At 43.5% G+C, this 27,989-nt stretch overlaps 1 protein-coding gene across 3 annotated transcripts in view; it reads left to right on the forward strand.

Annotated features, from left to right (window-relative positions):
• The window catches only part of USP46 (ubiquitin specific peptidase 46), a 55,484-nt gene that overhangs the window by 22,825 nt on the left and 4,670 nt on the right, over nucleotides 1–27,989 (forward strand). For 2 of the 3 annotated variants that reach the window (XM_044912989.1, XM_044912990.1), the window contains exons 3-8: nucleotides 2,860–3,073; nucleotides 4,478–4,707; nucleotides 17,613–17,689; nucleotides 24,334–24,417; nucleotides 26,514–26,711; nucleotides 27,616–27,694. In XM_044912989.1, the coding sequence (XP_044768924.1) occupies nucleotides 2,860–3,073; nucleotides 4,478–4,707; nucleotides 17,613–17,689; nucleotides 24,334–24,417; nucleotides 26,514–26,711; nucleotides 27,616–27,694 (882 nt within the window). The remainder of the gene's footprint in view (nucleotides 1–2,859; nucleotides 3,074–4,477; nucleotides 4,708–17,612; nucleotides 17,690–24,333; nucleotides 24,418–26,513; nucleotides 26,712–27,615; nucleotides 27,695–27,989) is intronic. The other variant, XM_044912991.1, reaches the window with a different exon arrangement.

The following is a 27,989-nucleotide window of genomic DNA, read 5'->3' on the forward strand; positions in this document are numbered from 1 at the left end:
ACTTTATGGCCAAATCTGCTTGTGTCATGTGGACGAGCTCCTTAGGCAGTCTTTGTTTCAATATGCATCAGTACAACCAGAATTGTAAAAGTGTTACCAACTCATCGGCAGTAACTGTTCAACAATATAACCTGACAGTGGCACTTAAAACAGGGGCTGGTTGTTGGGGGGAAGCCGGGACCAGTGGATCTCAGACTTCCTTGGCCTCCTCTTATCAGTGCCCAGCACTGGCTCCCTTGTGTGTGGCCACACTTAGCAGGCTCTGCTTCCTTGGTAAGCTGATTATGAGTCGGTAGTAAGGCAGTGTTACCCGCACCCCTTGTGAGCGTTCTTCCTTGCCCGATCCTTTCCTCTGGCCTGGAGGTTTGCCACACATCAGGTGTTAACTCGTAAGTACCCGGTTTTCTGGAACAGCTGCTCTGAGCAGAATCTGTCCGCACCCAAGTGTAACAGGTAGTAATTGCCACTGGGGAAGCTAGACATAACTCAGCGAGTGAATGCTGCTTGTGGCTGATGGAAAGAACGTTGGCTTTGAAGGAATACAGACTTAAGTCCGAGTTGTGCCCAGCTGTTTACTAGCTGTGTAATCTCGAACAAGTCACTTGGCCTCTCTGAGCCTCCATGTCCCCATCTGTAAAATGGAGACCATACATCTATCTCCTGGGTTATAGTGAAGGATCAGTGAGAGCTCCTATTGAAGATCCTGACACGAGGCTGAGGCACATTGTGTACACTCAGTGAATGTTAGTTCCTTTTCTTTCCCAGGAGTCATCCCCTGAATCGGGGCCAAGCATTCCTAAAGGGTATCTAGGTAAAGGTGGAGGCACTGAGTCAAAGGGAAAAGGATGTAAGGAGGAAGTCTGAAGCTCTAGAATATAGGGCATTGTGTTGGCAAAATACTGACTTCTAATTTTAATAGCTTTTTTAGCCATTATGCACAGGCCTCTGCTTAGCCCTATGAAGATAGTTATTCAAGTTGTGAGAAATTCTGCCTTAGCAGAAAACACAAATGGGGAAAAAAAGAATTAAAGCCGTTTCCTAGTTTGTGGAAGCGTTGTGAGATTAAATTTATTAATAGCTTCATTTATGTTCACTTCGAATGGTAATTCATGAAAGTTCCAGCTTCTCTTTAAAAAGAGATTTGTCTCCTATTACATAATTGTGTCAAAGTAGATTAAAACATGTAAAAATAGGAAATGTTCTATCTTAGCATACGTAGAAATGTCCCATTAAGTATGGCAGAGCATCTGTCTCACTCTTGGGAAAATGACACACAAGCCAACAACCAGTTTTGAGAAGATGTTCATATTCTATTTTAATCTTACACAGCGTTTTGAAATCTGTGTTATTAATCTTGTGATTTCTTTAAATTGTTTCCTTTTCGTTTTCCTGTGTGTGGAAAATTCTAAAGGGATAGTGATAGTCTCAACGGTGTTCTTCCACAGAGTTGGTGTCACGGTCTGTCGAAAACCAATGACATGATGGCATTTTCCTCTTTAATCATCATCTGAGTAGCCATGGTTTTTGTGAGGAACAAAATATTATGGTGTGAGTCCTCATGTGATTATGTAGGAGACCAGGAACTGAGTGCTGTTGTGTTGGGACGCTTGCCATCTTGGCAGAAACCAGACTGAGGGTGACTTAGGAGTTTGAGGGGAAGAAGCTGGTGGGATGACCTAGGGAGGCACTTCTTTGCCTCTGTCGCTCTGGAGTAAGTGACAACATGCGTTCTGAAGCAGTGCGCAGGGGCACCAGAATCTTGAACAGGAAAAACTAAAACAAGTGCCCGTGTAGTTAAGGCTGTTTCACCTGAGCAAATGGTTCCTAGTTCCTGGATTTCTTTCTGATTTCGGTTTTTATTTTCTGTCATTGGAGTTTCCATTTGTTGCAACGTGGCCTCTCTTATTTAGACAGCTACTTTCCTGGGTCGCCATATTGTGTCCATTTTTCTCCTCTCTCTCTCTCTCTCTCTCTCTTTTTTTAAAGATTTTATTTATTTGTCAGAGAGAGCACAAGCAGGGGAAGCGGCAGCCAGAGGGAGAGGGAGAAGCAGACTCCCCACTGAGCAGGGAGCCTGACACAGGGCTTGATACCAGGACCCCAGGATCATGACCTGAGCTGAAGGCAGACGCCTAGCTGACTGAGCCACCCAGGCGTCCCTCTTTTTTTTTTTTAAGCACCAGAAGGTCTCCTTAGATTTTATTTTATTATTTTTTTAAAGATTTTATTTATGGGCGCCTGGGTGGCTCAGTTGGTTAAGCGACTGCCTTCGGCTCAGGTCATGATCCTGGAGTCCCTGGATCGAGTCCCGCGTCGGGCTCCCTGCTCGGCAGGGAGCCTGCTTCTGCCTCTGACCCTCCCCCCTCTCATGTGCTCTCTCTCTCTCATTCTCTCTGTCTCAAATAAATAAATAAAATCTTTAAAAAAAAAAAAAAGATTTTATTTATTTATTTGACAGAGACACAGCGAGAGAGGGAACACAAGCAGGGGGAGTGGGAGAAGCAGGCTTCCCACCGAGCAGGGAGCCCGACGCGGGGCTCGATCCCAGGACCCTGGGATCATGACCTGAGCCGAAGGCAGACACTAAACGACTGAGCCACCCAGGCGCCCCAGATTTTTTTTTTTTTTAATCAAGTCTTAGTACTTATCATTTTAGGGACTTTTATGGGCCAGAGAGACCCCAGGCTGATGTAAACTTGTATTCGTTTCCCTGTTGCTCAGATAGTCCTTGGTGTTGCGAGGGGTTTACTAGTCTCTAGCATGGTGAGCAGGACGCTGCTACTGGGAAATCTGGGCTGGTTCCTGGAGGCTGGACTTCTCCAGACCATGAACTGAAGCATCCCTGTTGTCCCTTGGCAGTTTGGAAACACGTGCTACTGTAACTCGGTGCTGCAGGCGTTGTACTTCTGCCGGCCGTTCCGGGAGAATGTGCTGGCGTACAAGGCCCAGCAAAAAAAGAAGGAAAACTTACTGACGTGCCTGGCAGACCTCTTCCATAGCATCGCCACGCAGAAGAAGAAGGTTGGCGTGATCCCACCAAAGAAGTTCATTTCGCGGCTGAGAAAAGAGAACGGTGAGTAATGTGTTTAAGGGTCCAAAATAAGAATTCATCGTTCTGTGGATCCTCCAAATGAATCTCCCCTCTTTCTTTTTTTTTTTTTTTTAAAGGGAAAAGAGTCTGGCCAACTATTTGAAAATCACTTTTTTGTTTTTTAAAGAAGATGTAATTCTCCTTTTCTATCCCGTAAACTTAAGGCTGGATAAAAAACATGGTTATAAATTCAGATTTATCATTCCATTTTGGAATGGTCTTTTTATTTGCTCCACATTGGGAGGAGTTTTAACTGGGTAGGACCATTGTGAGAGAGAAATTGCCCAAGGCAGTCTTCTAAGCAGAACGCTGATTGGAATAAATAGGTTGGCACAATAATTGAATAAAATAGTACTCTTAAAATCTTGTCATAAGTGATTAAAGTAAATGTATATTGTCTAATCAGAGCTCTTGCTGTTTTAAAAATAATACCTCTGACTTTTGCCTAAGACAATTGAAGGATATTGATGTGTTTATATTATAAAAATGACCTGCTGTCACCTGATTTTTTTTTTTTTTTATTTCTGGTTTTTCTATCTTCTTTTTCGGGAAAAGTTGTAGTAGAGACTAGGTTATTCCAGAAGCTTTGCATTGGTAATTTCTACTACTAGAAATAGTTGATATGGCAACTTGTGTTTATCCTAGATTTCAGCCTTACTCCAACAGACTTGCACAGTTAATCAGATGTTTGTTTTATAAAGTCTCATTTAATTTGATTGCTGTCTTTTAAAGTTGTTGTAGTTTATACGTACCAGAATAAAAATAATCTGAGGAGGAAGCAGAGCACTCCCGAGTCTTGTCGCGAACATGATTAATAATGAAGTTTCACAGCTGCATTCATCTCTTGATTGTTTGTCCTTATGGCAGGGAACAGCAGTAGGCTTCTGGAATCATTTGTATTTGGTTTCAGAACACCATCAGATAGATACATGTATCCCCCATCTCCCATATGTGTTTCATTTAAGCTCCTTCCATTCTAGTCCATGGTCTAATACGATCTTTGGGAAAAGGAGAATGACATCTAGATAAACTGCAAAATGAATAATTGATCATTGGCGGTCACGTCATATTAAATACTGACATTTGTCACGGAACTTATGAAATAATTTCTGGGGTTTTCTGTAAAATAAAAATTTTGGTAGTGTTTTACATACGTGATGATTTCAGGGAGATAGGGGAAGTGTAGTTCTTGGGTGGTAGAGAAAAGGATAATGAACAAAAATTCTTCTAAAATTTACCCGTTAAAGTTGCAAAATAGAGATGAATATATGTGATACCTGTCCCATTGACATTTCAATATAAAAATTGAAGTGTGCACGTAAAATTAAGCATTTTGTTTTTCTTTTCAAGAACCGGAGATTGAAATAATGACCTTCTCTTTTCCAGATCTCTTTGATAACTACATGCAGCAGGATGCTCACGAGTTTTTAAATTATTTGCTAAACACTATTGCGGACATCCTGCAGGAAGAGAAAAAACAGGAAAAACAAAACGGAAAATTAAAAAATGGCAACATGAATGAACCTGCAGAGAATAATAAACCAGAACTGACCTGGGTCCATGAGATTTTTCAGGGAACGCTGACCAATGAGACTCGATGCTTGAACTGTGAAACCGTAAGCATTGAGAGGCTTTCATGTAATTTGTGCGTGTTTTTACAGGCTCTGTTGTGCATGAGTGCACTGTGGTCTGCAGCACCTAGCAGTTGTCCGCAATATATGCAGATGATTCTGTTGATGTATATGAGCCCCGGGGCAAACTTTTGGAAGCGTGTCTCCATCCAAGATGTCTCAGCTGGCTAAAGCAGACGGATGAGGGAAAATCTCAAAAACTGGATTGCTTTGCGTCATGGGCATATTTGAGGGTCCACCAATTGCACTGTTAACCTGGACCTCCACTAGTTATCTTGAAAAGATTTTGCTCATGCAGAGGTCCCCATGTGAGACTTAGAATAGACCATCTCCCCAACTTAAAGGAATCAGCTGTGGGTTGGTGAACTTGAAGTTGGAAGTCAGGCTTGGCTTTGGATTCTGCTGCAGTTCGCTGGGTGTTGGGGCGAGTCCCTTCCAGGGCTGTTGCCAGGGCTGGGTGGGCTCATGTGTTTGGATGATTCTGGCACACAGTAGGCACTTACCATAGTTGAATTCGAAGACACGGTCTCTGGAGCATGGCTCAGGATGTCACATTTGCTTGGTGTATTTGATTTAACTCTGTGAGGGGCCTCTTCATTTGGTGGTTAAAAGCCCAGCTTTAGAGCCAGGCTGCTGAGCTCGTATGCTGGTTCTGCCGTGCCGTAGTTATGGGACCCTGGGCATATTATTCCACCTCTCTCTCTTCACTCTCCTCATCTGTAAGTTGGGTACAATGAGAGCATCTGTGTCATAGAGTTGCTTGGGAGGATGAGATGAGTTAACAGTTGGAAAGCACACAGAGCCATGCTTGGCACGTAGCAGATACGCAATAAATGTCAGCCATTATCATTTACTATAACTACTAACAACACAGCAAGTCTCTGAGCTCATTAGCAGTCTCTCAGTTTCTTCACATCGTAAGAAAAATTCTGTAGGTCTGTGCATTTTCTGGAGAAGAGTGAGAGTACCTCTCATTAGGTTCTGCAAAGGAACTAGGACCCAGAAATGATTAAGAAATGTGAATTTAAGTGGGAGGCTCTTTGTTTTTTGGCAGTCTTTCTCCTGTCCTTTTAAACAGTTTTTGAATCAACATTCTGATTTGTTCATTGTAGAAACAACTAGAAAACATAGCTAAGCAAAAGAAGAGTAAAAATTACTAGTGATCTCCCCACCCAGAGATGGTAAATTTGTAACATTTTCTAAAAATTGTGATCACATTTGCCCAGAGAGAACCACTTGAACATTTTGAAATATATCCTGCCAAAACATTTTCTACACATACTTTTCTATCTAGAGATCTTTCCTCCCTCCCTTTTTCCTTCTGTCCCTTTATATTTTATATTCCAGTAAAATCCAAATGAATACAGAAGTAGAAGAGTAGAGTAAATCCCATATGGGTATTACTATGATTGTTAACACATCGGCCCATCTTGATCATTTCTTGTTTCGTGCCTCCTCCCCCACCCTTGCCAACCTGGTCATTTTTAAGCAAATCTCAGATGACTTATCATTTCATTTATAGTTTCTCCATCACTTTGTTACATATTTCTAAAAGGTGAGACATCTTTTTTTTTAAACAAAAGTACCGTACCATTATCACACCTAAAAATAATTCTTTTAAACCATTATTCACTTAGTGTTCAGGTTTCTCTGATTATGTCATACTTTTTTTTTTTTAGCAGTTAATTCACGTAAGGATCTAAACATCATCCGCACACTGCCTTTAGCCAGTTGGGTCTCAGTCTATAAGTTACCACCCACCGCTCCCCCTCCCTTCCTTTTTTTTTTTTTTTTTTTTGCAAGTTAGTTATTGAAGAAATCATGGTTGTCCTGTAGAATTTCCCACATTCTGGAAGCATCCTGTGGTGTTAACAGGTACAGTAAAATGGCAGTATGTTTCTATCATCCTACTCTGTCTATTTAACCCTCCTATTTTATATTCCTTTTTCTTTCTTGCCTTCTTTTGTATCAAATATTTTTTTTCTTTTTCTTTTTTTTTTCCCATCTATTGGATTGTTAGTTTCAAAGTCTCTTAGAAGTTACTCTAGAGACTACAATATACATCTTTGCCATAGTTAATTTTTTACCACTTTCCCAACATTGCTAGAACTTGTGGAATATTTCATCTCCTTTTCCTTTTGTGTTACTGTTTTGTGATGAATTCATGACTTTTAACATTTCACGTGTTTTAAATCCATTGCAGTTTTTTATTCTTCTTGATATTGAATGTATTTTTAGAATAACTTCACACCCTCTTAAACATCAAGATCATGGCTATATTGTAAATATTATAATTTGCAGATTTGTAGTCTTTTTGTTTTCTTCCCTCTTTTTAATAAGGGACTTTTCCTTGGCACCATCCTCATCTTACCTCTTGTATCTGTTCTGTCATCAAGTTCTGTCTGTTTTTCATCGTCTACTTCTCTCAGTCCCCACTGCTCACACCCTGGCTCAGGGCCCCCCTCAGCTCTTGACTGGCAGGCTCGGCTAAATTGCAGTAACTTCTTACTGGATTTTCTGCCCTTTCTCTTGCCTCCTCCGTGTTCCTGTCCTCTGCAACTAATAGCAATCTGTCTGTTCTTTGCATGTTTGGTAGAACTTGCAACTTATTTTTGTATCCCTAAAGTGCATCATTCAGTTTGGCTTGTCTTTTGTCTCTATATGAATGAAATAACACAATATGTATTCTGTGTGCTGTGTTTTGGTTTTGCTTTTTTGTTGAGAATCATTTGTGTTGTTACATGATGCTTTCATTCATTTTCATTGCCATGTAGTATTCCATGCATGAATATGTGATAGTTCACTAGTTTATTTCACTGTTGGTGGAAATTGGGTCATTTCCAGTTTGGGGCAGCTATGACCAATGCTGCTATGAACATTCCCATACATATAATCAAGTGTACATAAATCTCTCTATATTTTTTTCTCTATATATTTTTAGGTCCTATGGTATGCTTATCAGAAAATATCAAATCCCCAAAGTGGTTGTCCCATTTTACACATCCAGTGTATGATCATTCTCATTTCTCCACATTGTTGTCTATACCTAGTATTCTTAGATGGCTTCACTTTGAGTAATATAGTGGCTGTGTAGCTGAGTATTATTTTATTCCATAAACACCTCCCCCTGCCTCAACCTGCTGTGTAAAGGCAAGGATACTGAGGATGATACAGTGAGAACCTTGCCTTTCTGGAACTTTCACATGGAAGACAGACATTAATAAAATGAATAATGAGTTTTGTCATTACAATTGTAAAATGCTATGAAGGAGAAGTACAGAGTACCCTATGAGCTTCTGATACAGGAACCGGAAGAGTGGGGTGGCGCATTTCTGTGGTTAGCCAGGAAACCTGCAGCAGACGGTGTAGCTGGGCTGGTCCTTTTGGTTATCTTTGAAATTACCACGGTTACTAAGTCCATCCTGTGGAAAACTCAGTAGGAGTTTTCAGGAAGGCTCAGATGATAGGCTTAGTCACATTTGTAGTTTCTTTTTTTTTTTTTTTTTTTTCATATTTTTTTTTTTTTTTTTTGGGGGGAGGAGCAGGAGGGGGCGGGAGCAGGAGAGGGAGAAGCAGGCTCCGCACTGAGCAGGGAGCCCAACACGGGGCTCGATCCCAGGACCCTGGGATCATGACCTGAGCCGAAGGCAGACGCTTAGCCGACTGAGCCACCCAGGCGCCCCACATTTGTAGTTTCTTTTTTTTAATCTATGAACAGGTTATTCGATCCCAACAAATGCAAATAATGCACCCTCAAATATTTGTATGGCAGAAACTATCACCTAGCCTGTTACTTTCCTAGAGGGTTGCCATTAGATGTGATGCGTGTGCCCAGAGATTCCCTTCAAAACTTCTGGGTGATGGTGGGGCGCCTGGGTGGCTCAGTCGGCTAAGCGTCTGCCTTCGGCTCAGGTCATGATCCCAGGGTCCTGGGATCGAGCCCCGTGTTGGGCTCCCTGCTCAGTGCGGAGCCTGCTTCTCCCTCTCCTGCTGCTGCTCCCCCCTGCTTGTGCTCTCTTGCTCTCTGTCAAATAAAATGAATGTTTAAAAAAAAAAAAAACAAACTTTTGGGTGATGCCATAGTTTGTTGTAATGGGATTCCAACCATTATACTTGGTTTGTTGAAGCAAGAGCAAATGTATGAGTCTGTCTTTATGGAGGATGGCACACTCTGAAAAACCTGTATTTTTTCTTTTTTTTAAGATTTTATTTGAGAGAGAGAGCACGAGCAGGGGGAGACGGAGAAGCAGACTCCCCGCTGAGCAGGGAGCCCATTTGGGGGCTCTGTCCCAGGTCGCCGGGATCATGATCTGAGCTGAAGGCAGATGCTTAACCAACTGAGCCACCCGGGGGGCCCCTGTATTTTTTATTTCCTAAAGTGATTAGACTTGAGGCAGGAGTTTTCTCTGGAGTTACTTAGGTAATCACCTCCACTTCTTAGATCCTTTAACTGGATGGGATCCTAGGAGTCATCCAATCCTTCCCTGCCAGTGCCCGCGTCCCTTCTGTGACATCCTAGCCAGTTGGTCACCAGCATCTGCTGGTGTCTGGCCGGAGATGGGGAACTCAATCTCTCTGGGCGATGCATTCCATTTTTAGAAAGCTTTAATTGTTAGAAAAGCCCTCTACTTTCTAAGAAAATACATAGCCTGCAGGCTGTTTTTGAGGACTTAGTGTAAAAGAAGACCTAACATTTCAGTTTTCCTTCACCGGATCAGAAATATGGGGCCCCCTTTGACTAACGTCCTTGGCCCAAGGCAGGCAGCCTTTAGATGGTGCTTCAGTCACAGTTGTGCAGTCTCACAGTGGGATTCAGCTCTACTCGGTCCTGAGCTGCACATTAGCCCCTGGGCGAGCAGGGGGCCTTCCTGTTGTCGCCACCCCGCCCGCCAGTGCCTCCAATTGTGCAAAACTCTTTGTGCCAGCCTTCACGCTTTCAGAAAAACATAATTTTTTTTCCTTGGTCTCGCCCTTTGTAAATGTTGCTTGTGATTGCAGTGCAAATGTCAACTGAGAGATTTATGGAGACGAACAGTTTCACTCTGCAATACCCTTGGAGAGACTATTTTAAGGGGGTAATTCAGTGCACACTTTCCCATGTAACCTTGATCAAGGCACCTCAGAGTTGCGGCATGGGGATTTTCCAGCCTAGCCTCAGTGCTCCTTTGGCTGTTCTTCGCTTGGTTCATAAGATTTGCGGGGCCACTTGGAGCTTAATTTTGTTGTTGTTGTTCTTAATTTCCCCCCTTTCCATTTCAGCTGAGTTTTTGCTTTGCAAACCTGTGGTTTTTAGTGCTTCCTGGCGGCTTTAAGGCACATTTATATCTGTCACTGGAGCCAAAAGGTTGTCTAAAGAACTGCTTTATTAAGTACCAATTGCACGGCTCCTTGCTTCATTTGCAGAGGTTAAAATTGATTCAGTAGAGCTTCTGAGCCCTTTGCAGAGGAGGGGCGGGGATGGGTGATGTGGCCAGGTGAGATCACTGAGCCGTGATTCTGAGTCCCTCAGGTGAGCTGTCGTTAACCACCTTCCCTAAGCCCACTGCTCTGTCGCTGCCCTAAGACAGCACATTTTCAGTTCCTGGCTGATCACCGTGGAACAGCACCTGGCCACCTTTTCTACTAAGCCAAGGAAAGGAGTCTGGGGATTCAAAGCACATTTGAAATATGATGTTAATTACTCAGGACCTTCGGAAAGCTCATGATTTATGTGTATGCCCCACATACTAATTTGTCCTACTAGTTGATTTGTAATTAATTAAAAAGAAGAGCAGGTAGAGTCACTTAATTTTCCTAGCTACCTTTTAAGCTAGTTTTGGGGAACTCCATGCCCAGAACTGGGGAGAAGAAAGAATAAGATGTAGCCTGTGCTTGCTGAGAGTATTGGAGTCTTAGTGACATATATGTTTCCTTGGAGACAAGCTGTATTTTCACTTAGACCAGAATGAGATCCTTGTGTGTGGGAAGAAAACGATTTCATTATCTGGCAGCTTTCTGGGGAGACAGGCAAAAAAGAAAAGAAAAAAAAATTGCTTGATCACCCATTGCTTTTGACTGTATCAGTCTGAGTCAGGGGGAGAGAAAAATCCTAATGGAAGGGTTTAGAGCCTTGTGTTCAAATCCCTCAAGGGGTTGATCTACCTGAGCAGTGTTTTCTCACATTCTAAATTCTGGAAGCAGTTTACATTGGGAATTGGGGAAGTTACAGTAACTTTTTTCATGTAGTTAATTAGGTTTGTACCTTTCTCCCCTCCCTAAAATAACTAAAAAGAGAACAGATTTGTGTCCAGCAGGAGACAATGTTTCTTTGTCTTTGCACCCTTCCAGTAAATGCTTTCGTAGAATCTGATCCTCCCTCTCTAAGTTATATATGATTTCAGTTGGCTCTGATCCTTTTATTTTCTCCTAGAAAAGAACCATTTAAGTTTAAAAAGTTTTACTAATTAAAAAATATAATACCTATGGATTATTTTTTACAAATCAGACACGGGAATGTATAAAAAGAAAATCATTTATAATTCTGCTATCCAGATGCCACCATTGGCTATTAGAAATTTTCCTATTTGTTCAGTTATATAATATTCATGCATTTAGTAAATATTTATTGGGTCCCCACTAAATGCTGGAAATTATTTTACGTACTAGGGATATAGCATTTAAAACAAACAGAAAAGGTAGTCCCTGCCCTTTTGTTTACTAAATATACACATTTAAAGCTATATGTTTCCCTTTAAGCACCGCTTTAGCTGCATCCCACAAATACTGATTTTTCTTTGTCATTAGTTCAAAATATTTTCTAATTTGTCTTGTGCTTTTTTCCCTGTGACCCATGTATTACTTAGAAGTATGTTGTTTAACTTGCAATTGTTTAGGATTTTCCTAGATACCTTAATTTTATTGACTTCAGATTTAATTCTGTGTGGTTAGGGAATATATTCTATATTATCTCAGTCTTTTAAAATTTACTGTGATGTGTTTCGTATCCTAACACATGGTTTATCCCAGTAAATGTACTTTAAAACAAGGTCTCTCAACCTTGGAATTATTACTATTTAAAGTCAGATAATTCTTGGGGTGCCTGGGTGGCTCAGTCGTTAGGCGTCTGCTTTCGGCTCAGGTCATGATCCCAGGGTCCTGGGATCGAGCCCTGCATTGGGCTCCCTGCTCAGCGGGAAGCCTGCTTCTCCTTCTCCCACTCCCCCTGCTTGTGTTCCCTCTCTCGCTGTGTCTCTGTCTGTCAAATAAATAAACAAAATCTTTAAAAAATAAAAAATAAAAAAAATAAAGTCAGATAAGTCTTTGTTGTGGGGTGCTGCCCCATGCATCAGAGGATGTTTAGCAGCATCTAGCGTACCTACTAGATGCCAATAGCAGCCCCCAGGAGGTGACACCAAAAATGTGTCCAGACATTGCCAAATGTCCCTTGGAAGGAAAAGTTTCCTTTGCTGAGAACCACTGGATTGAACAGAATATATATTTTGTAGTTATATAGAGTTCTTCAGATTTTCTGTGTTTTTCTTGATTTCCCCCCTAGTCTTTCTATTGCTGAGAAAGGGGGGTTAAAATACCTAACTATGATTGTGGGGGGGGACGCCTGGGTGGCGCAAGTTGATTATGCATCGTCTGACTCTTGGTTTCGGCTCAGGTTGTGAGATTGAGCCCGTTGTTGGGCTCTATGCTCAGCGGGGAGTCCGCTTGAGATTCTCTCTCCCTCTTCCTCCCCTGCTCATGGGCTTTCTCTCTCTCAAATAAATAAATAAACCTTAAAAAAAACTTAACTACAGTTGTGGGATAATTTTATTTCTTCCTCTAATTCTGTCAGTTTTTGCTTCATGAATCTTTTACTTTTTTTATTTTTTAAGATTATTTGAGAGAGAGAGAGTAGGGGTGGGGCAGAGAGAGGGACAGAATCATCAAGCAGACTCTCCACTGAGCACAGAGCCCAATGCAGGGCTCTATCCCAGGACCCTGAGATCATGACCTGAGCCAAAATCAAGAGTCAGCCGCTCAACTGACTGAGCCACCCAGGCACCCCACTTTTTTAAAAAAAAGATTTATTTATCTTAGAGCATGAGTGGGGCTGGGGGAAGGGGAGAGGGAGAAAGAGAATCTCAGACTCCCTGATGAGTGTGGAGCCTCACAAGACAACACAGGGCTCAGTCTCACAACCCATGAGATCACGACCTGAGCCAAAATCGAGAGTCGGTCGCTCAACTGACTGAGCCACCCAGGCATCCCTCTTTTACTTTTTAGAAAACAACTTTATTGATGTATAGCTTATATGCCATAAAGTTCATCCTTTCAGTAATTTTCAAAGCAGTTTGGTGAGTTGTGCAACTATCATCATAATCCAGTTTTTTTTTCCTAATTTTTATTGGAATCCATAATCCAGTTTTAAAACATTTCTGTTACACCAGTAAGATCCCTTATACCCAGCAATTAATCTCTGTTGCAAACCTCAGGCCACCACTAATATTTATTCCATTAATGTTTAATGTAATTACTGGTATGGGGGGTTTGGGGGCTCCCACTTTATTATTTGTTTTCTATTTATTTCCCCTCCATTTTTTGTTGTTATGTTCCTCCTCCTCTTTTTTTGAAAAAAAAAATTTTTAATATATGTATATATTGATATATGTACATACATATTTGTATAAACAGTTCCATTTTAATCTTCCTCTTAGTATGTATTTGTGTGTGTGTTGCTGTTTGGGTGTTTCTCTAGAGATCATAATATATATCCTTTACTGTTACAGTCCATGTACAGTTAATAATGTCACTGTTTCACATAAAACAGAAAGCTTATAACTGTACAGATGCATATTCCTTCTGCCTGCCCCTACCTTACCTTGTCCCTTGCTGTAGTTAGTCTATGTATTACATTTATGTATATTATAAACCCCACAGGGTAATGTCAAAATTACTATTCTTGCTCTTCATTCTTTCTTGAGGATCTGGATTTCCATCTGGTATCCTTTCCCTTTGGCTTGAAGAACTTCCTTTAACCACCCCCTTTTTTTTCTTTTTTTTTTTTTTTGTAGTACAGGTCTTTTAATAATGAATTCTCTTTATTTTTCCTTCATTCTTGAAGGATCTATTTATGGGCTATTGACAGTTTTTTCTTTTAGCACATTAAGGATGTTCTACTATCTCTGCCCTCCGTAATTTCTGATGAGAAATCAGCGTCCAGTTGAACCATTCTTTTGTAGTATGTCATTTTTCTCTCCATGTTTTTAAGATTTGCTTTTTACCTTTGACTTGTTACAGTTCGATTATGATGTGCCTTGGCTAACCTTTTTTTGTATTTATCCTACTTTGTGTTTGTTGAGCATCTTGAATCTATAAATGTATGTCTTTCCCCAAATGAGGAAATATTTTGCCATTATTTTTCAAATAGCTTGTCTGCTCTATTCTCTCTCCCCTTCTGAGACTCCAATTATATGTATGATATTTTCTAACAGTTTTCTCAGTATCTGTTTTTATTTCAATCTTTTTTTTTCTTTATTCTTCTCATTGGATAATTTTCTGTTGATTTGTCTTCAAGTCCACTTTTTCTTTCCTTTGTCATCTCCAGTTCATTGTTAAGTCCATCTGGTGTATTACTTTTTCAGTTCTAGAATTTCCATTTGATTCTTTTCTTTTTTTTTTTTCCTATTTCTCTGCTGAGATTTTTTTTTTTTTTTAAAGATTTTATTTATTTATTTGAGAGAGAGAGACACACAGCGAGAGAGGGAACACAAGCAGGGGGAGTGGGAGAGGGAGAAGCAGGCTTCCCGCGGAGCAGGGAGCCCGATGTGGGGCTCGATCCCAGGACCCTGGGATCGTGACCTGAGCCGATGGCAGACGCTTAATGACTGAGCCACCCAGGCGCCCCCATCTGCTGAGATTTCTTATCTGCTAAAAAAAAAATCTTGTCTGCTCATTTCAACATCTGCATCCTCTGAGGATTGGTTTCAGTTGTCTTCAGAATGTCTCCCATTAACTGGGTGATGGGCATTGGGGAAGGTATGTGTTGTAATGAGCACTGGGTCTTATATAGGACTGATGAATCACAGACCTGTACCCCTGAAACAAATAATACATTATATGTTAATTTAAAAAAAAAAAGAAAAGTGTGTCACATTTTCCTGGTTCTTCACACATTTTGTAAGTTTGAATGGTATCTAGGGCATTGAGGATGTAAAATTTGAGAGAACTCTGGGTTCTGTTATTTTGGCTTCAGTGAGTATGATGTTTCCTTGAGTTTTAGCAGGCAGTTCATCTTGGCTGGACTCTAACTACAAATCTGTTTCTTAGGCGGCAGCTTGAATCTTGGGTCAGCCCTTTTGTATCTGGCTGAGCTGCTGTGAGTGTACTCTGTGCGTATGTGGCTCAGCAGCCCACCAGAGGTGTGTGTGGACAGAGCTGGGAATACCCTCTGATTCCTCCCCTTCTTGCCAGTAGACATGGTTTCCCAGACTCAGTTTTCTGGTTCCAAGACCAGACAGACTGCATTTGTTCCCCTACAGATCCCCAGGGAAAGGCTATGAAACCCTGAACTTATCCTGTGCAACCGTTCTCTTCCAGGTGTGGACTCCCCATCTACCTGTCTGTGTTTATTCTCCAACACCTTCAGGTAGCTGCTTGTGTTTATAGTTAGCTGAGTTTTATAGTTTTCTGGAGGAGTGTAGGAATGGCAAGATCTTAGTCATTACTGGAACCAGTTTTTCATTTTAGTGAGGGAGAGTCAGACGATAAAAAAAATACAAATAAAACATTTATAATATGAAATCATTGTATTGGTTATCTATTGCTTTGTTACAAACCACCCCAAAACTCTGAGACTTAAATCAACTATCATTTATTATAATTCATTCAACTGTGGGGTGGCTGAGGGTCACCTGATCTAGGCTGGCCCTGGCTGAACTTGTTTGTTTGTATTTCAGCTGGCTCACTTCTATGTCTGCAGTCTGGCTAGGCATTTTGCTCTCGATTGGGCTTGGCTGGGGCACCTTAGTGAGAACAGCTCTCTTTCATGGGTCTCTCATCTTCTTCCTGGGAATAGTGGACTAGCCTGGGGGCCCCTGGGTGGCTTAGTTGGTTAAGCATCTGCCTTCGGCTCAGATCAGGATTTCGGGGTCCTGGGATCGAGTCCCGTGTCGGGCTCCCTGCTCAGCGGGGGTCTGCTTCTCCCTCTCCCCCTTCTCAGGCACTCTCAAGTAAATAAATAAAATCTTTTAAAAAAAATAGTGGCCTAGCCTGGGCTTATCCTTCTTATGGTGATGACAGAAATGCAAGAGAGCAGTTTTGTAAGTGCTTGTTCAAGCTTCTGCTTATGACATGTCCCCTAACTTCCCACTGGCCAAAGCAAGTCGTATGGCTGAACTCAGAATCAAAGATGGGAAGCATATCTCTTGATGAGAGGATCTGTAAAGTCATACAGCAAGGAAGCCAGTGTAGGCGGTGGTGAAGATTTGGGCCTTTCATGCATTCTACCATAGCAGTAACAAGTGCCATTTAAAAAAAAAAAAAGGGCAGAATAGTGTGTGTATATGTGTAAGGGCATGTGTATGTATGTAAATGTATACATGCCTTTTTTTATACAAAACTGGAATTCGCTTATAGAAGGTTGTGTAGTCTACTTACTCATTTAATATGATATCATACCCACCGTGTAGTAAACCATTCCCAGCTCTTTGCCCATTTTAGGCCATTTACAATTTTTACACCCCTTCCCCCGATTTATTGAGTGTTTAATTTTGAAAGCACCTTACATGTATTTTATCTTTGCAACAGCCTGGTGAAATACTCTTAGTGTCCCCACTTTATAGATGAGGAAACTGAGGTACACCAAGGCTGAGTAACTGGCCTACAGTCACCCACTGCATAAGTGGCAGAGACAGGATATGGAACTGGAAAGTCTTTCTCAACACCCTTGCTTATGTGTACTAATAAAAGTATAAAAGACTGTGTCCACATTCTGAATATTTCTTTAGATAATGGCCTAGCAGTGGAGTATTGGGTCATAGGATAGTTGTCCCACTTAAAGGAGTGTTTTCTCATTTTGCTGCCAATTGACTGAACACTTCAAGGTTGTTGCTGAGCTAGTTTGTCCCTCCCCCTGCAAGAGAGTAAAACTCCAGGCTTGCCAGTCAACGGCTGGAATGCAAGCAGTTTAATTCTGTGAACCTCAGTAAGTAGGAGAGCCAGGATTGGTGTGGTATGAATGGCAGGGGCCAAGAAACAGCGGGGCCAGTGAGCCAGCTCCCGGGAGCAGTCCGCTGTAGGGTGGCATGTGTGAGCCAGGGCTCCAGGCCAGCTCCAGGTCCAGCTGATCACAGACAGCCCAGGGCTCTGCAATGATGGCCATTTCCGTGGCTCAGGGACAGGTGCACATGTGGTTAGTGTGACCCCGCCAGCCCGGCACCCATCATCTCCCTGGCCCCAGGCACAGTTTGGATGATGAGGCTCTGGAGCCAGTGACTTCAAGGGACTGGTTGGAAGATGCAGACGGCCTCACAGAGGTTGACTCTCTGAGTAGTGAGTTTTAGAAGTCTCTTGTCTTTTTTTCCATTTTTTCTCATTCTGCCAGTTTGGGCTCTATGGGTGTTTTGTCTGATACTTCCTACTTTGAAATGAGGGGGAAAGTGAATGGAGAGGAAGCGAGATCTGGTTGAGTGCTAATTATTAAAAGTTCTGAATTAAAGCTGGAACAGGAATTCAGGTAAATCGAGAATTTGGGACTTTCTCTAGATTGGGTTGTTTTCAGTGTAACTCATTGCCAGTGAGTATACAAAACTGCACATGACCAGGCCTGCAGTTTTGGGTTTTGGTTACCTGTAGGTGTTCAAAATTTTATCTACTATGTCTCTTACATATTTTGTACCTAATACTTTTTTTCTTTGCTTTAGGTTAGTAGCAAAGATGAAGATTTTCTTGACCTTTCTGTCGATGTGGAGCAGAATACATCTATTACCCACTGTCTGAGGTAACCTCATGAATTCTGACAGTGATCTGAGCTTTTGATCAGGCTAGTAAATAAGTGGGGGTGGGGGGGCGGGGAATACTGTATTTCCTTAGGAGGTAATCTTCCTTTCTGTTAAACCCATATAATCCTATTATTTTCTATTTTTTCTTTCCCAAGAGAGATTAAAAAATAAGTATATGTGGTCTAGAGAAGAAGGATCCTGCTGAGAAGAAAGAGGATCGAGTGGAAGTCATTAGTCCTTAAGTTTAAAAATAAGTTTTAATCTTTAATCCAGATTTGGGCTTTGGCTTTCATCAGTCTCTCTCTCTCTCTCTCTCTCATCTTTGTCTCTCTGACACACACGATTAATACACATTACCCATGCCTACCATTACTCTTTTTTTTTCTAAGCTACTTTGAAAAATTATGTCCTTTTGAGTTGAGAACCAGTGGAGGAACCGTCTGTTCCTCCATCTTTCAGCGTTCTGTGGAGATGAGTGATGGAAAGAAATTCCTCCTTGTTAGGGTTGAGAGAAGGCAAGGAACCCGGAGCGCAGAAGAGCACATGCCCTGGATTCCAGGCATATTGTGTGTTGACTTGAACATTGGAAATGTGCCCAGAGTCGACACACAGACATGATTCCCTTTTCCCCTTCCCCCTCCTCTTCCCCCTCCTGCTCTCAGTAGGTTGTGAGGGCTTAGAAGCAGCCCAGCCCTACTCTAGACACTGGGCGTGGAGGAGCGAGCATCAGACACGTTCCGGCTCCCACAGCACTTACATCCTAGGGGGAATCCACAGGCGATGCTTGATGCTTTGAAGGAAATTAAATAGGTCTCCAGAGTGGTGGGTTGTGGGAATGCCAGTGTGGACCCCACGGTCAGGGCAGGCCTCCCGTTGCTTGGGGTACCATAGCTCAGAGACATTTTAGAGTGTCTAACAAGACACTGTGGATCTTTACCAATGGCGATTGGGTGACAGAAGTGTTACTTCAGGAGTCCAGGTTACTTGGAACCTTTTAGAAGGAGACCTTAAGGGGACTAGTGGTGGTTGGCTGTTAGAAAGTCATCTTCCGGGGGGACGGCACCAGCGCCAACATGGAAGAGCTTCTTGGTTCGTCTGCCGTCATGTGTTGCGTGAGTGGGTGGCGAGGGCCCTGATTGTTTTCCGGTTTCCCAGGGCCCCAGGTCCCCCTCTGCTCCCCGCACTGATGAATTAGTTACATGGCGTTTCCTGCTGGTGTGGTGCACCAGCCCGTGTGTCCAGGTGCCTCAGGTCCAGATGTCTAGGACGAGTGTGTTAACTCTTACAGGCAAAGTGTTTTGTAGGCCAGGGTGGCCTCTTGTTCTTCTGAATGGTTCTGTGTATGCATGGGTTCCTAATATTCCAGTGACAAGAAGCCATCTTTGATTCCCCAAGGTCTAATAATCACAGGGAGTGGAAAAGTTATGGTTTTGCCAACTTCAGTTGCAGATGAAGGAATGGGAGGAAAGATATTACTTGCCTATTTCCCCGCCTTTTTTTTTTTTTTTTTTTTTTAACGAGTTGGTGTTAGGGAGAATTTGGTTAGGTTGACTGCTTCTCCTCCCTTCTAAGAAATTCCTGGGCTGCTCAAAAGGGCAGATGGCAGTGGCTGTAGCTTTGCGATCTCAGTCAGCCAGGTAAAGGGCTTACTGGCGAGTTATGATTTTAATCTTTGGGGAAACTTGTTATGAAGAAATGTAACTCAGATTTATGTTACCTTTATTGATTGGTTGGTTGATTTGAGAAATGTATGTGTGGGTCATGCATACCTGAGGAAGGCAGGCTGGAGACATTTGGAGATGTTAAAGCGGGGGTGGGAGAGTATGAAAGAGCTTTGGAATGCCCTTTTTTTTTTTTTTTTAAATTTTAAAGATTTATTCATTTATTCCAGAGAGAGAGCAAGCAGGGGAAGGGGCAGAGGGGGGAAAGAGAGAGAATCTCATAGACTCCCCCAGGTGCAGACAAGGGACTCGATCTCAAGACCCTGAGATCATAACCTGAGCCGAACCAAGAGTTGGACACTCAATGGACTAAGCTATCCAGGCGTCCCTGGATGCCTTTTAAACATTAGATTTGATTGACTTACCTATACCTGCCCTCACATGTGCCTGAGATCTCACCTCTCCAACAGGAAGATGGGCCTGGGCTGGGTATTGCCACTCACCCTCACACTCCCAGAGTTCTGGGCTAGGAGTGGCAGCTTTCTAATCTATCCCAAAAGAACAAAGTGCCCAGAAAGGCCCAGGGAATCAGTGATGCCCAGCTGATCCACTAGCATTTTCCATCTGAGGCAAATGAGAAGGAATGATTACAATTTTTTAGGTCCCTTTCATGGTTCAGTTCAGTTTGCATTCTTAAGGGTTTGTTTTTAAAATTAGAACTATGAATTTTCTTCTTACTATGTCTGCATATGTCTTCTGATGTGATATGTCATCTTTCTTTCATTTTGATGACCCAAAAGAAGTTATAAATCAAGCTAAAATTGTAGGATTTGAATGTAAGGTCTCTGCCACCTCCTTCCAGATGGTTAATTCCAGTATGGTTTCATGGCTTTAGTCCCAGAGGAATGATGAAGTAAATAGTAGTTATGTTCAGGATACAGGGCTATGGGAACCATTAGATCCATACTGTAACTGAACTAGAATCCTCCCATTTCAAACGTCAGTACCATGTCTCAGGCCAGGTGAGCCATCCGTATCATAAGTGAACACCGAGGAAGTTTTTTCTTTTCTTCTTTTGAACAGCTTAGGGATGGCCTCAGGCAAAAACTTCAGAAACGTGAAGTTTATCTTAATTATCCTTCCATGGCATTTGGGGTATTTTTTGCCTTTCACTTCAGTGCCTGAGTAACTCCTTCACAGAAACCTTCCCTGAAGTTCCACCTCTTGAAACCGCTGTCCCTTGAGCTGTCTTCCTCGCATCTAAAATGCCTGTTCTCCCAGTGCTGCAGAAGTCAGCTGGGAGGGAAGCAGCTCTTCATTCTCCCGTAGCTCTGTTTTAAAAATTTATCTTCTCTAAAACGAATTCCTTTTCTACTTATTTTGAGAAACCTCTTTTCAATGTTCTCTACACCCAGTGTGGGGCTCGAGCGCCCAACCCCGAGATCAAGAGTCATGCGCTCTACTGACTGAGCCAGCCTGGCGCCCCTGAGAAACTTCTTCTGTATACGAAGTTCATATGCATCCCCACCACACATCTGTTGCCACGTGCTTATTTATTTATTTCTCTGACCTGTGTTTGGTTATTATTGATACATAATAGTATTTCCTAATATTTGACATGTGTTTCTCGTGGATTTCTTTTTTCAGTCTTCTTTAAAACTCTAATCAATGGTTCTCAAATTTTGGTGTGTATGATAATCACCTTGGGGAAGTTGGCAAAAATAGGGGCCTAGCCCGTAGTCAACTTCAGTGAGCCTGGGCCTCTATTTTTAATTAATTTTCTAGGTGATTCTAATACCACCAGAGTTTGAGATCCACTGCTCTGGGTCTTTGCTGCTCAGACGGTGGTCCGTGGTCTAGCACCAGTGACATCACCTGGGAGCTCATTAGAACGGCATGTTAGGCCTCTCCCAAGAACGAATGAGCAAACCAGAATCTTCATTTTGACAAGATCTCCAGGTGATGCAAATGCATGTTAAGGGTGGCAAAGCACTGGGATCAGTGCCTCTCAGACTTCCAAGCATATTGGAACCGCCTGCTCTACCTGGAGAGCTCCTAATGTAATTGAGTGGGGGTCAGGGGGAGGGATTAGGCACTGAGATTGTTTTGGAAGCTCCCTGGGTAATTCTCACGGGCAGCCAGGAGAACTGCTGATGTTGCTGCTGTCTTCCTTAGAACAAAGCTTCCCAACTGGTGTGCCTCGGGAAACAGGTTACAGGTGTGTATAGGTCACCTTGGCTCCTGGGAGGCGGCGCAGAGCAGCTGTGCAGCATCGACCAAGAGACCTGCTGTACCTCAGTTACCTGCTGGGGTCAGCCCCTTCTCCTGACCTAGCCTCATTTTCCCGTTCTCCACCCACAGATGCCCTGGGAGCATTACTGTGTCCTTCCGGGGGTGGGGAGCCTCCAGCCAGCTGGGGCGGGGCAGGGTGGTGGTTATTTGTAAATCGGGCCTTTAAATTAAGTACTAACTTTGGTATATTTCCACTCTGGGTCTGCAAATACTTCAGGAAGCTTTCTTTGAAGAACAAGAGTAGAAAGTGTTTTAATTCCTTATTCACCACTGTGCTTGCCTTGATGATTCCGATTCTTCAGCTGGATGAAGAGGTACATCTGTGGTATACATCCCAATGAGGTGAATCTCCACCATCATCCAAACTCTCCTCACCCTCTCCCTGCGCCCCACCCACCAGTTCCACCCCAGCCCTGTGTAGGCCAAGAAAAGCATTCACGTCAGTTACTTTGTTGAAGAGTCAGCCTGTGTTCATTCAGCTAAGTCTGAGTCTCTGTTATGCACCAAGCATCTGAGATCTGAGAGTTGAGTATAATTGCCTTCTAAATTGTTTTCTTGCTTTTCGGCCCCTCCAATCCTTCCTCCATAGTGCTACCAGAAATGGTATTTCTCAAAAGCACTGATTAGGTCTTTTCCTCGCTGGGGCCCGTTAGTGGAATTCTAGAGCCACGGGGTGCGCCCCAGCTTCTAAGACACACTCCATACCTTGCCTCCATATCCCTGTGCTGCAGCAGTCCCTTTGTCTGGATTCCTTGACTCTTACCCACCTGGGCACACTTTCCCTCTCTGAGAACCTGACTGCAGCATCACCTCTTGGAAATGACGTGCGTTACCCCAGTTCAAGTTCATTTCTCCTTCCTTGGTGCTTTCCCCTGGACTTGACACACCTGCTTCTGTCTTCACTTAGCCAACAAATGGAGTGCCATGCTGCATCAGGCCTGTTCTCAGGGCTGGGGATGTGGCAGTGAGTGAGATAGACGGAACCATTGCCCACAGAGAGAGGAGTTAAGAGATCAAATAGGAGGTTGGTTTCAGAGAGTGCTGAGTGCTCAGAAGAAAACAAGACAGCAAACAGGATAGAGGCTGGGTGGATTTGCAGAAGGTGGACAGAGAAGTCTTCTCCCTGGAGGTGACATTTTTGCTGAGCTCTGAACAATGACTGGAGCCAGCCATGGAAGCATCTGGAAAGGAGCTATCTGGGGAAGCAGCACATGCAGAAGCCCTGAGGCAGAAAGGCTCCATGGCACTCGGAAGGGAAGGTAGGAGGGAGGTCAGAAGAATAGTCAGGGGTCTGAGGGCCGAGGGCCTGTCTGCCTTGGCAAGGTATTTGGTTTTATTCCTAAGCGTACTGGGGACGGGCTAGAGGGCTTTAGGTGCAAGAAGTGTGTGAAATGATTTTTTTAACCTGCCCGGAACACTGCCTACTGTAAAATGATTTGGCTCACTTGTGCGTGTCTCTTAGACTGGGGGGCAGCGTGAGGGCAGGTGCTTCTGTGAGCCCCCAGCACCAAGTCCAGAGGACTATCAGTTAACGGTTGAGTAGTGAATGCATGAGCCATCTACGGTTTCTTATGATAAGCTCTGTTTAAGTGTATGAGTCAATAACACCATGTAAATAACATTTTCTGTTTAATAAAATCTGATCATTCTGCTGCTAGGACACTCCCTATGAATAAAGAAATATCACAGGCTCTCTCCAGACTCTAGGGTATTATATTCTGGATGTTCTTCTCAGCCTTCAAAGCAGTACCACAGGAATGTGAAATAGAATCTCAATGATCAGGAAAGAATGAAAAGCCGTGACATTTAAAAAATGAAAACTCTAAGTAGCGCAGTAAAACCTCATGATAGGGGTGAATACAGATACAACATCGGGCAGTGGCATTTGGCCTCAAAAGGAGCCAAGGTGCGGGATGGGGAGCAGGGGGTTGGAGGAAGCAGGCATCTCCTGCTAATTAGGGATTTTCTTATGTCAGTCTAAGGGCAGTTGTATATGAATTAAATTTCATTATCTTTCCCTTTGTGCCCTTTGAAAATATAGATCACCTGAGATAGACTGTTTTTCATTACACAATAATGTCACCTTGATTTTATGTGATTGACAATTTTTCGGACCTGACTTACAGTGTAACGATGGGCTTTTACAATAGTGAGGAATTTTTCTGTTGTAATTTTTGATCTCCAGGGTACAGGTGGTCTTGTTAAACCTTGAGATTTGTTTTTTGAATCTGTTGGAAACCCTAATATATATCCATGTGTATCCTATGAAATAAAGCTCTCCTTGAAAATCGCCAGTGGTGAAATCATAACCCAGTCTAGCAGACATGGTCTAATGGCAGTCACAGCACCTACTCATCAGAAAGATCTTTTCTCATTGCTTTTCCCCCACATTCACTTAAAAATTACCCTACAGGTTGCCTGGGTGGCTCAGTCGGTTGAGTGTCTGCCTTCAGCTCAGGTCATGATCTCAGAGACCTGGGATCGAGCCCGACAGCGGGCTCTCTGCTCGACGGGGAGTCTGCTTCTCCTTTTCCCTTTGTGCGAGCTCTCTCTCGCTCTCGCTCTCTCCCTCTCCAAAATAAATAAAACATTAAAAAAAAAATTACCCTACAGGTAATAAAGGGTTTAAAATATGGTATAGCAAGTACATTTTAGACTGTGTTTTGAGTTGAAAATATTTTTGTCTGCAGAGACTTCAGCAACACAGAAACACTGTGTAGTGAACAGAAATATTATTGTGAAACATGCTGCAGCAAACAGGAGGCCCAGAAAAGGTGCGTAAAGGATTTAGCCCGGAGGGTGGCTTTGTGTTGAGGGAAGGAACCATATCTGATTTTGAATCCCAGTTCCATGGGCTCATGGCCGAGGAGCTTTGGAGAAGTCAAATGCCTTCCTCCCTGGAGAAACGAGGACAACACATAGTAGATATCTAGTAATACTGTTGGTATTGCCTCAGTGTTGGAACTTCTTATTTCAGAGACACAAGAGGTTAAAAAAGTTAATCACTGAATATGGAAACATGAGGAACTCAATAACACATCAGTTATATGGGTGGGCGATAAGTCATCACATTCTGAATTGATACGGGATCCGTGCTTGCCTATCTTTTTACCAGCACCAGCTGGTTACAGCCCCTGGACAGAGTGCATGATAATCAGGGATTCTGTTATCTGCCCCAGAAATCAGGAAGCTTGACATTTTAATTATCCCGTGAGGCCTTACCATGAGTTACACTTACCCTGCCCACAGTTGTGGAATATTCAGAATAGCACACAAGAGCTCCTGACTGCCGCCTGATACCTTCCAGAGTCTAGAGCTGAGCCCGGAATAGTCCCTCTGCCCAGCCTCCGCAGCTCCCCCCCCCCCCCCCCCCGCCCCTGCCCCAGATATGCACATCTTTCCTCCCTGCATCAAAACTTATCAAAGGTTAGTCATTCCAGCAGATGGGAATGGAGGGCAGAGGTGGTTAACTGTTGTGAGTGATCGGGGAGCTCCTTTCTGCTCCCCGTCCTTAGAATCTCAGTCTGCTCAAGGCCAGCCCAGGCCTTCCTGTGTGGCTCAAAAATGTATGTTCTGCTCAGCCCTGGAGGTTTTATTGATTAAAATATTGTGTGTTCCTGTAAAATATGGTGTTCCCCACGATTCTTATGTTTCTGCTGGCGTTGCTATTTGTTTATTTTTATGAACAGGGTTTTACCTCAATAGATTCCTGAACAGTGGTCTCTTAAAATTTGTCCTTTTCAAATAATATGCCTTGAAAATGTATACAGCGTTGCCACTGACTAAGGAGGGGGGGTCCCGGAAGGTGACCAAAGATCCTCTGTTCTAGCAGAATTACCTACATAAACTGTTGTTTTTGTGAATTTTTTTTTTTTTTTGAGAGAATGAGATCGAGCATGAGAGGGGGGAGGGTCAGAGGGAGAAGCAGACCCCCCGCTGAGCAGGGAGCCCGATGTGGGACTCGATCCCGGGACTCCAGGATCATGACCTGAGCCAAAGGCAGTCGCTTAACCAACTGAGCCACCCAGGCGCCCGTTTTTGTGAATTTTTTACCAAGGAATATTAATGGTCACCTAGTGAAAAAAGCTTTCTGTGTTCATGTAAGTTTGGGAAAGGCCACATCCAACAAAAGAGAACAGTTCCTTCACTGTAGGATTTCTCAAAATCTTCAGTATGCCAGTGCGTAGGAAGGAACTTCAAAATCGAAAATAACCCTGTCCAAACGTGCCCCAGAAACCCCGCCTCTGTGAGCACCTCCAGTGCTCCAGCAAGCCCAGTTTGGGGAGTGTAGCCCTAAGCCAAGCCCTACATTTTCGGAATGACGACACAGCGAACACACCCGGGGAATGCCTGACACGGAGTGAGTGTGCGCCGAGCGTGCCTGGCTTCCCGGCGGCCAGCAGTGTGGTATGGGAAGCATCCCGGCCGACCCTCGGAACCTGGAAGGCCAAACTTCAGCCTTCTGCTTGTCTTCCCCCCAACTTCCTTTTCTCAAAAGCTGTCACCCCTCTCCACTATCTCCAGATGGGGTGCCGGGGGGTGTGGTTGTCCAAATACCGTTCCTCTCTGGAGAGCAGGTGCATGTCCTACTTTTTATTGGTACAAAAATTCAGGACGGTCTCCTTTGACCAAACCGAAAGAGAACTGCTGTGGCACGTCGCTCGTGCCGGCTGTGACCCCGTTCGCCGAGAACATCGGGGAAGCCAGATCTCCACACGCTCGCGTCCTTTCATTCTTGGGAGCGGTCTGTTGGTTCGCTGGGTTGAAGCCCGTGAGAGCCCTCCTGCTGTCCATTTGTGTAGCCGCGGCGTGCTCTTGTCCCCTTGGCTGCTGTGGGGGACAACTGATGGTCTGTTTTGTGGTTTCTCAGGATGAGAGTGAAGAAGCTGCCCATGATTTTGGCCCTGCACCTGAAGCGGTTCAAGTACATGGAGCAGCTCCACAGGTACACCAAGCTGTCTTACCGGGTGGTCTTCCCGCTGGAGCTCCGGCTCTTCAACACCTCCAGCGACGCCGTGAACCTGGACCGCATGTACGACCTGGTGGCCGTGGTGGTTCACTGCGGCAGGTGAGGGCAGGTGGGGAGGTGGGGTGCTGGCCGCACGGGGAGGCTCGGGCTCGTGCTCACACCCGAGTAGACCCCGCTGTGCCTTTCCGGGGCCCTGAGACTCCGTGATATGGTACTTTTGAGGTTGTCTTCCAAGCTCTTTCTTATCATTGCAAAATAAATCTAAAATGTACTTTTTAAAAAAAATTTTTTTTAACTATACTCTTAAAAATATTCTTTATGCCATTTGTAGTCTTTACCCAATCAGAAAGAAAGAGAATAAGAGAGAAGTCCCCTAGATATGGAGATGCAAAGCGTTTTGCTGGAAGTCCTTTTGAGCAAGTATTTTTTTATTCCGTAGCTGTAGATAGAAGCATGGAAAAGTCCGTTGAAAATTCACCCGTTTGTGATCCTGTGCTCAGCTGGGACAGGTTTCTGTTCTCTCTTTCCATGCTGTTACTCTGGCTTTATTCTTCATGGCACTCATTACCCCTTGAAATATCTTTATATTTTGGTTTGTTCACTGCCTACCCAAGCCTTACCCCAGGGAAGTGGGAACTTTGTTTTCGTCACTGCTTTTCTGTCTGACAGCCAGAAGAGAGCCTGGAACACAGTAGGTGCACAGTCGTCGTTTGTTTGTATCTGTCAGGCTTGAATATCCGCTTTCCCCACTGGACTGAGGATCTTTAGAAGACCGATATTTTTGCATCTTCACCAAAGATTCCCTTAGGCTCAGCACAGCACCGCCACGTGGGTCCTTCCTCCATACGTTGTGGCCAAACTAATGGGGGCGGAGACATGACCTGTACCAGTTCTCTGTCCTGATGAGAGGGTTGGTTCTCGTAAACCACTGCTTATGCAGAGCTGCATAGTTTTTTTAAAGAAGGAAATGTTAACTTGATAACTTCTGTTTGTTCTTTTCCAGCGGTCCTAACCGTGGGCATTATATTACTATTGTGAAGAGTCATGGCTTCTGGCTTTTGTTTGATGATGACATTGTAGAGGTTGGTATGCAGGTTACAGTCTGTGCCCTAGCCCCACTGTAGGGTATTCTGGGGAATGTGCATGTGTGGACGTTTCCTAAAACAGGCCTGTTTTCCCCTAATCTGGCTTCAAAACAATTTACATTTCTCTCGTAACTCAACCCTGCTGCTCTTCGTTCTCTGTGGAAAGGCAGAAAGGGGTGTGATGAGGGCTCAATACTGTGTTCTTGTTAACTGATCCGCCATAGATGTGGGATCTCTGTGTCACTGAAATCATATTTATATTATATGTAAGTCCTGTTTTCCACTGCGACCA

This window comes from Neomonachus schauinslandi, chromosome 2, assembly GCF_002201575.2.
Source record: "Neomonachus schauinslandi chromosome 2, ASM220157v2, whole genome shotgun sequence".
NCBI lineage: Eukaryota > Metazoa > Chordata > Mammalia > Carnivora > Phocidae > Neomonachus > Neomonachus schauinslandi.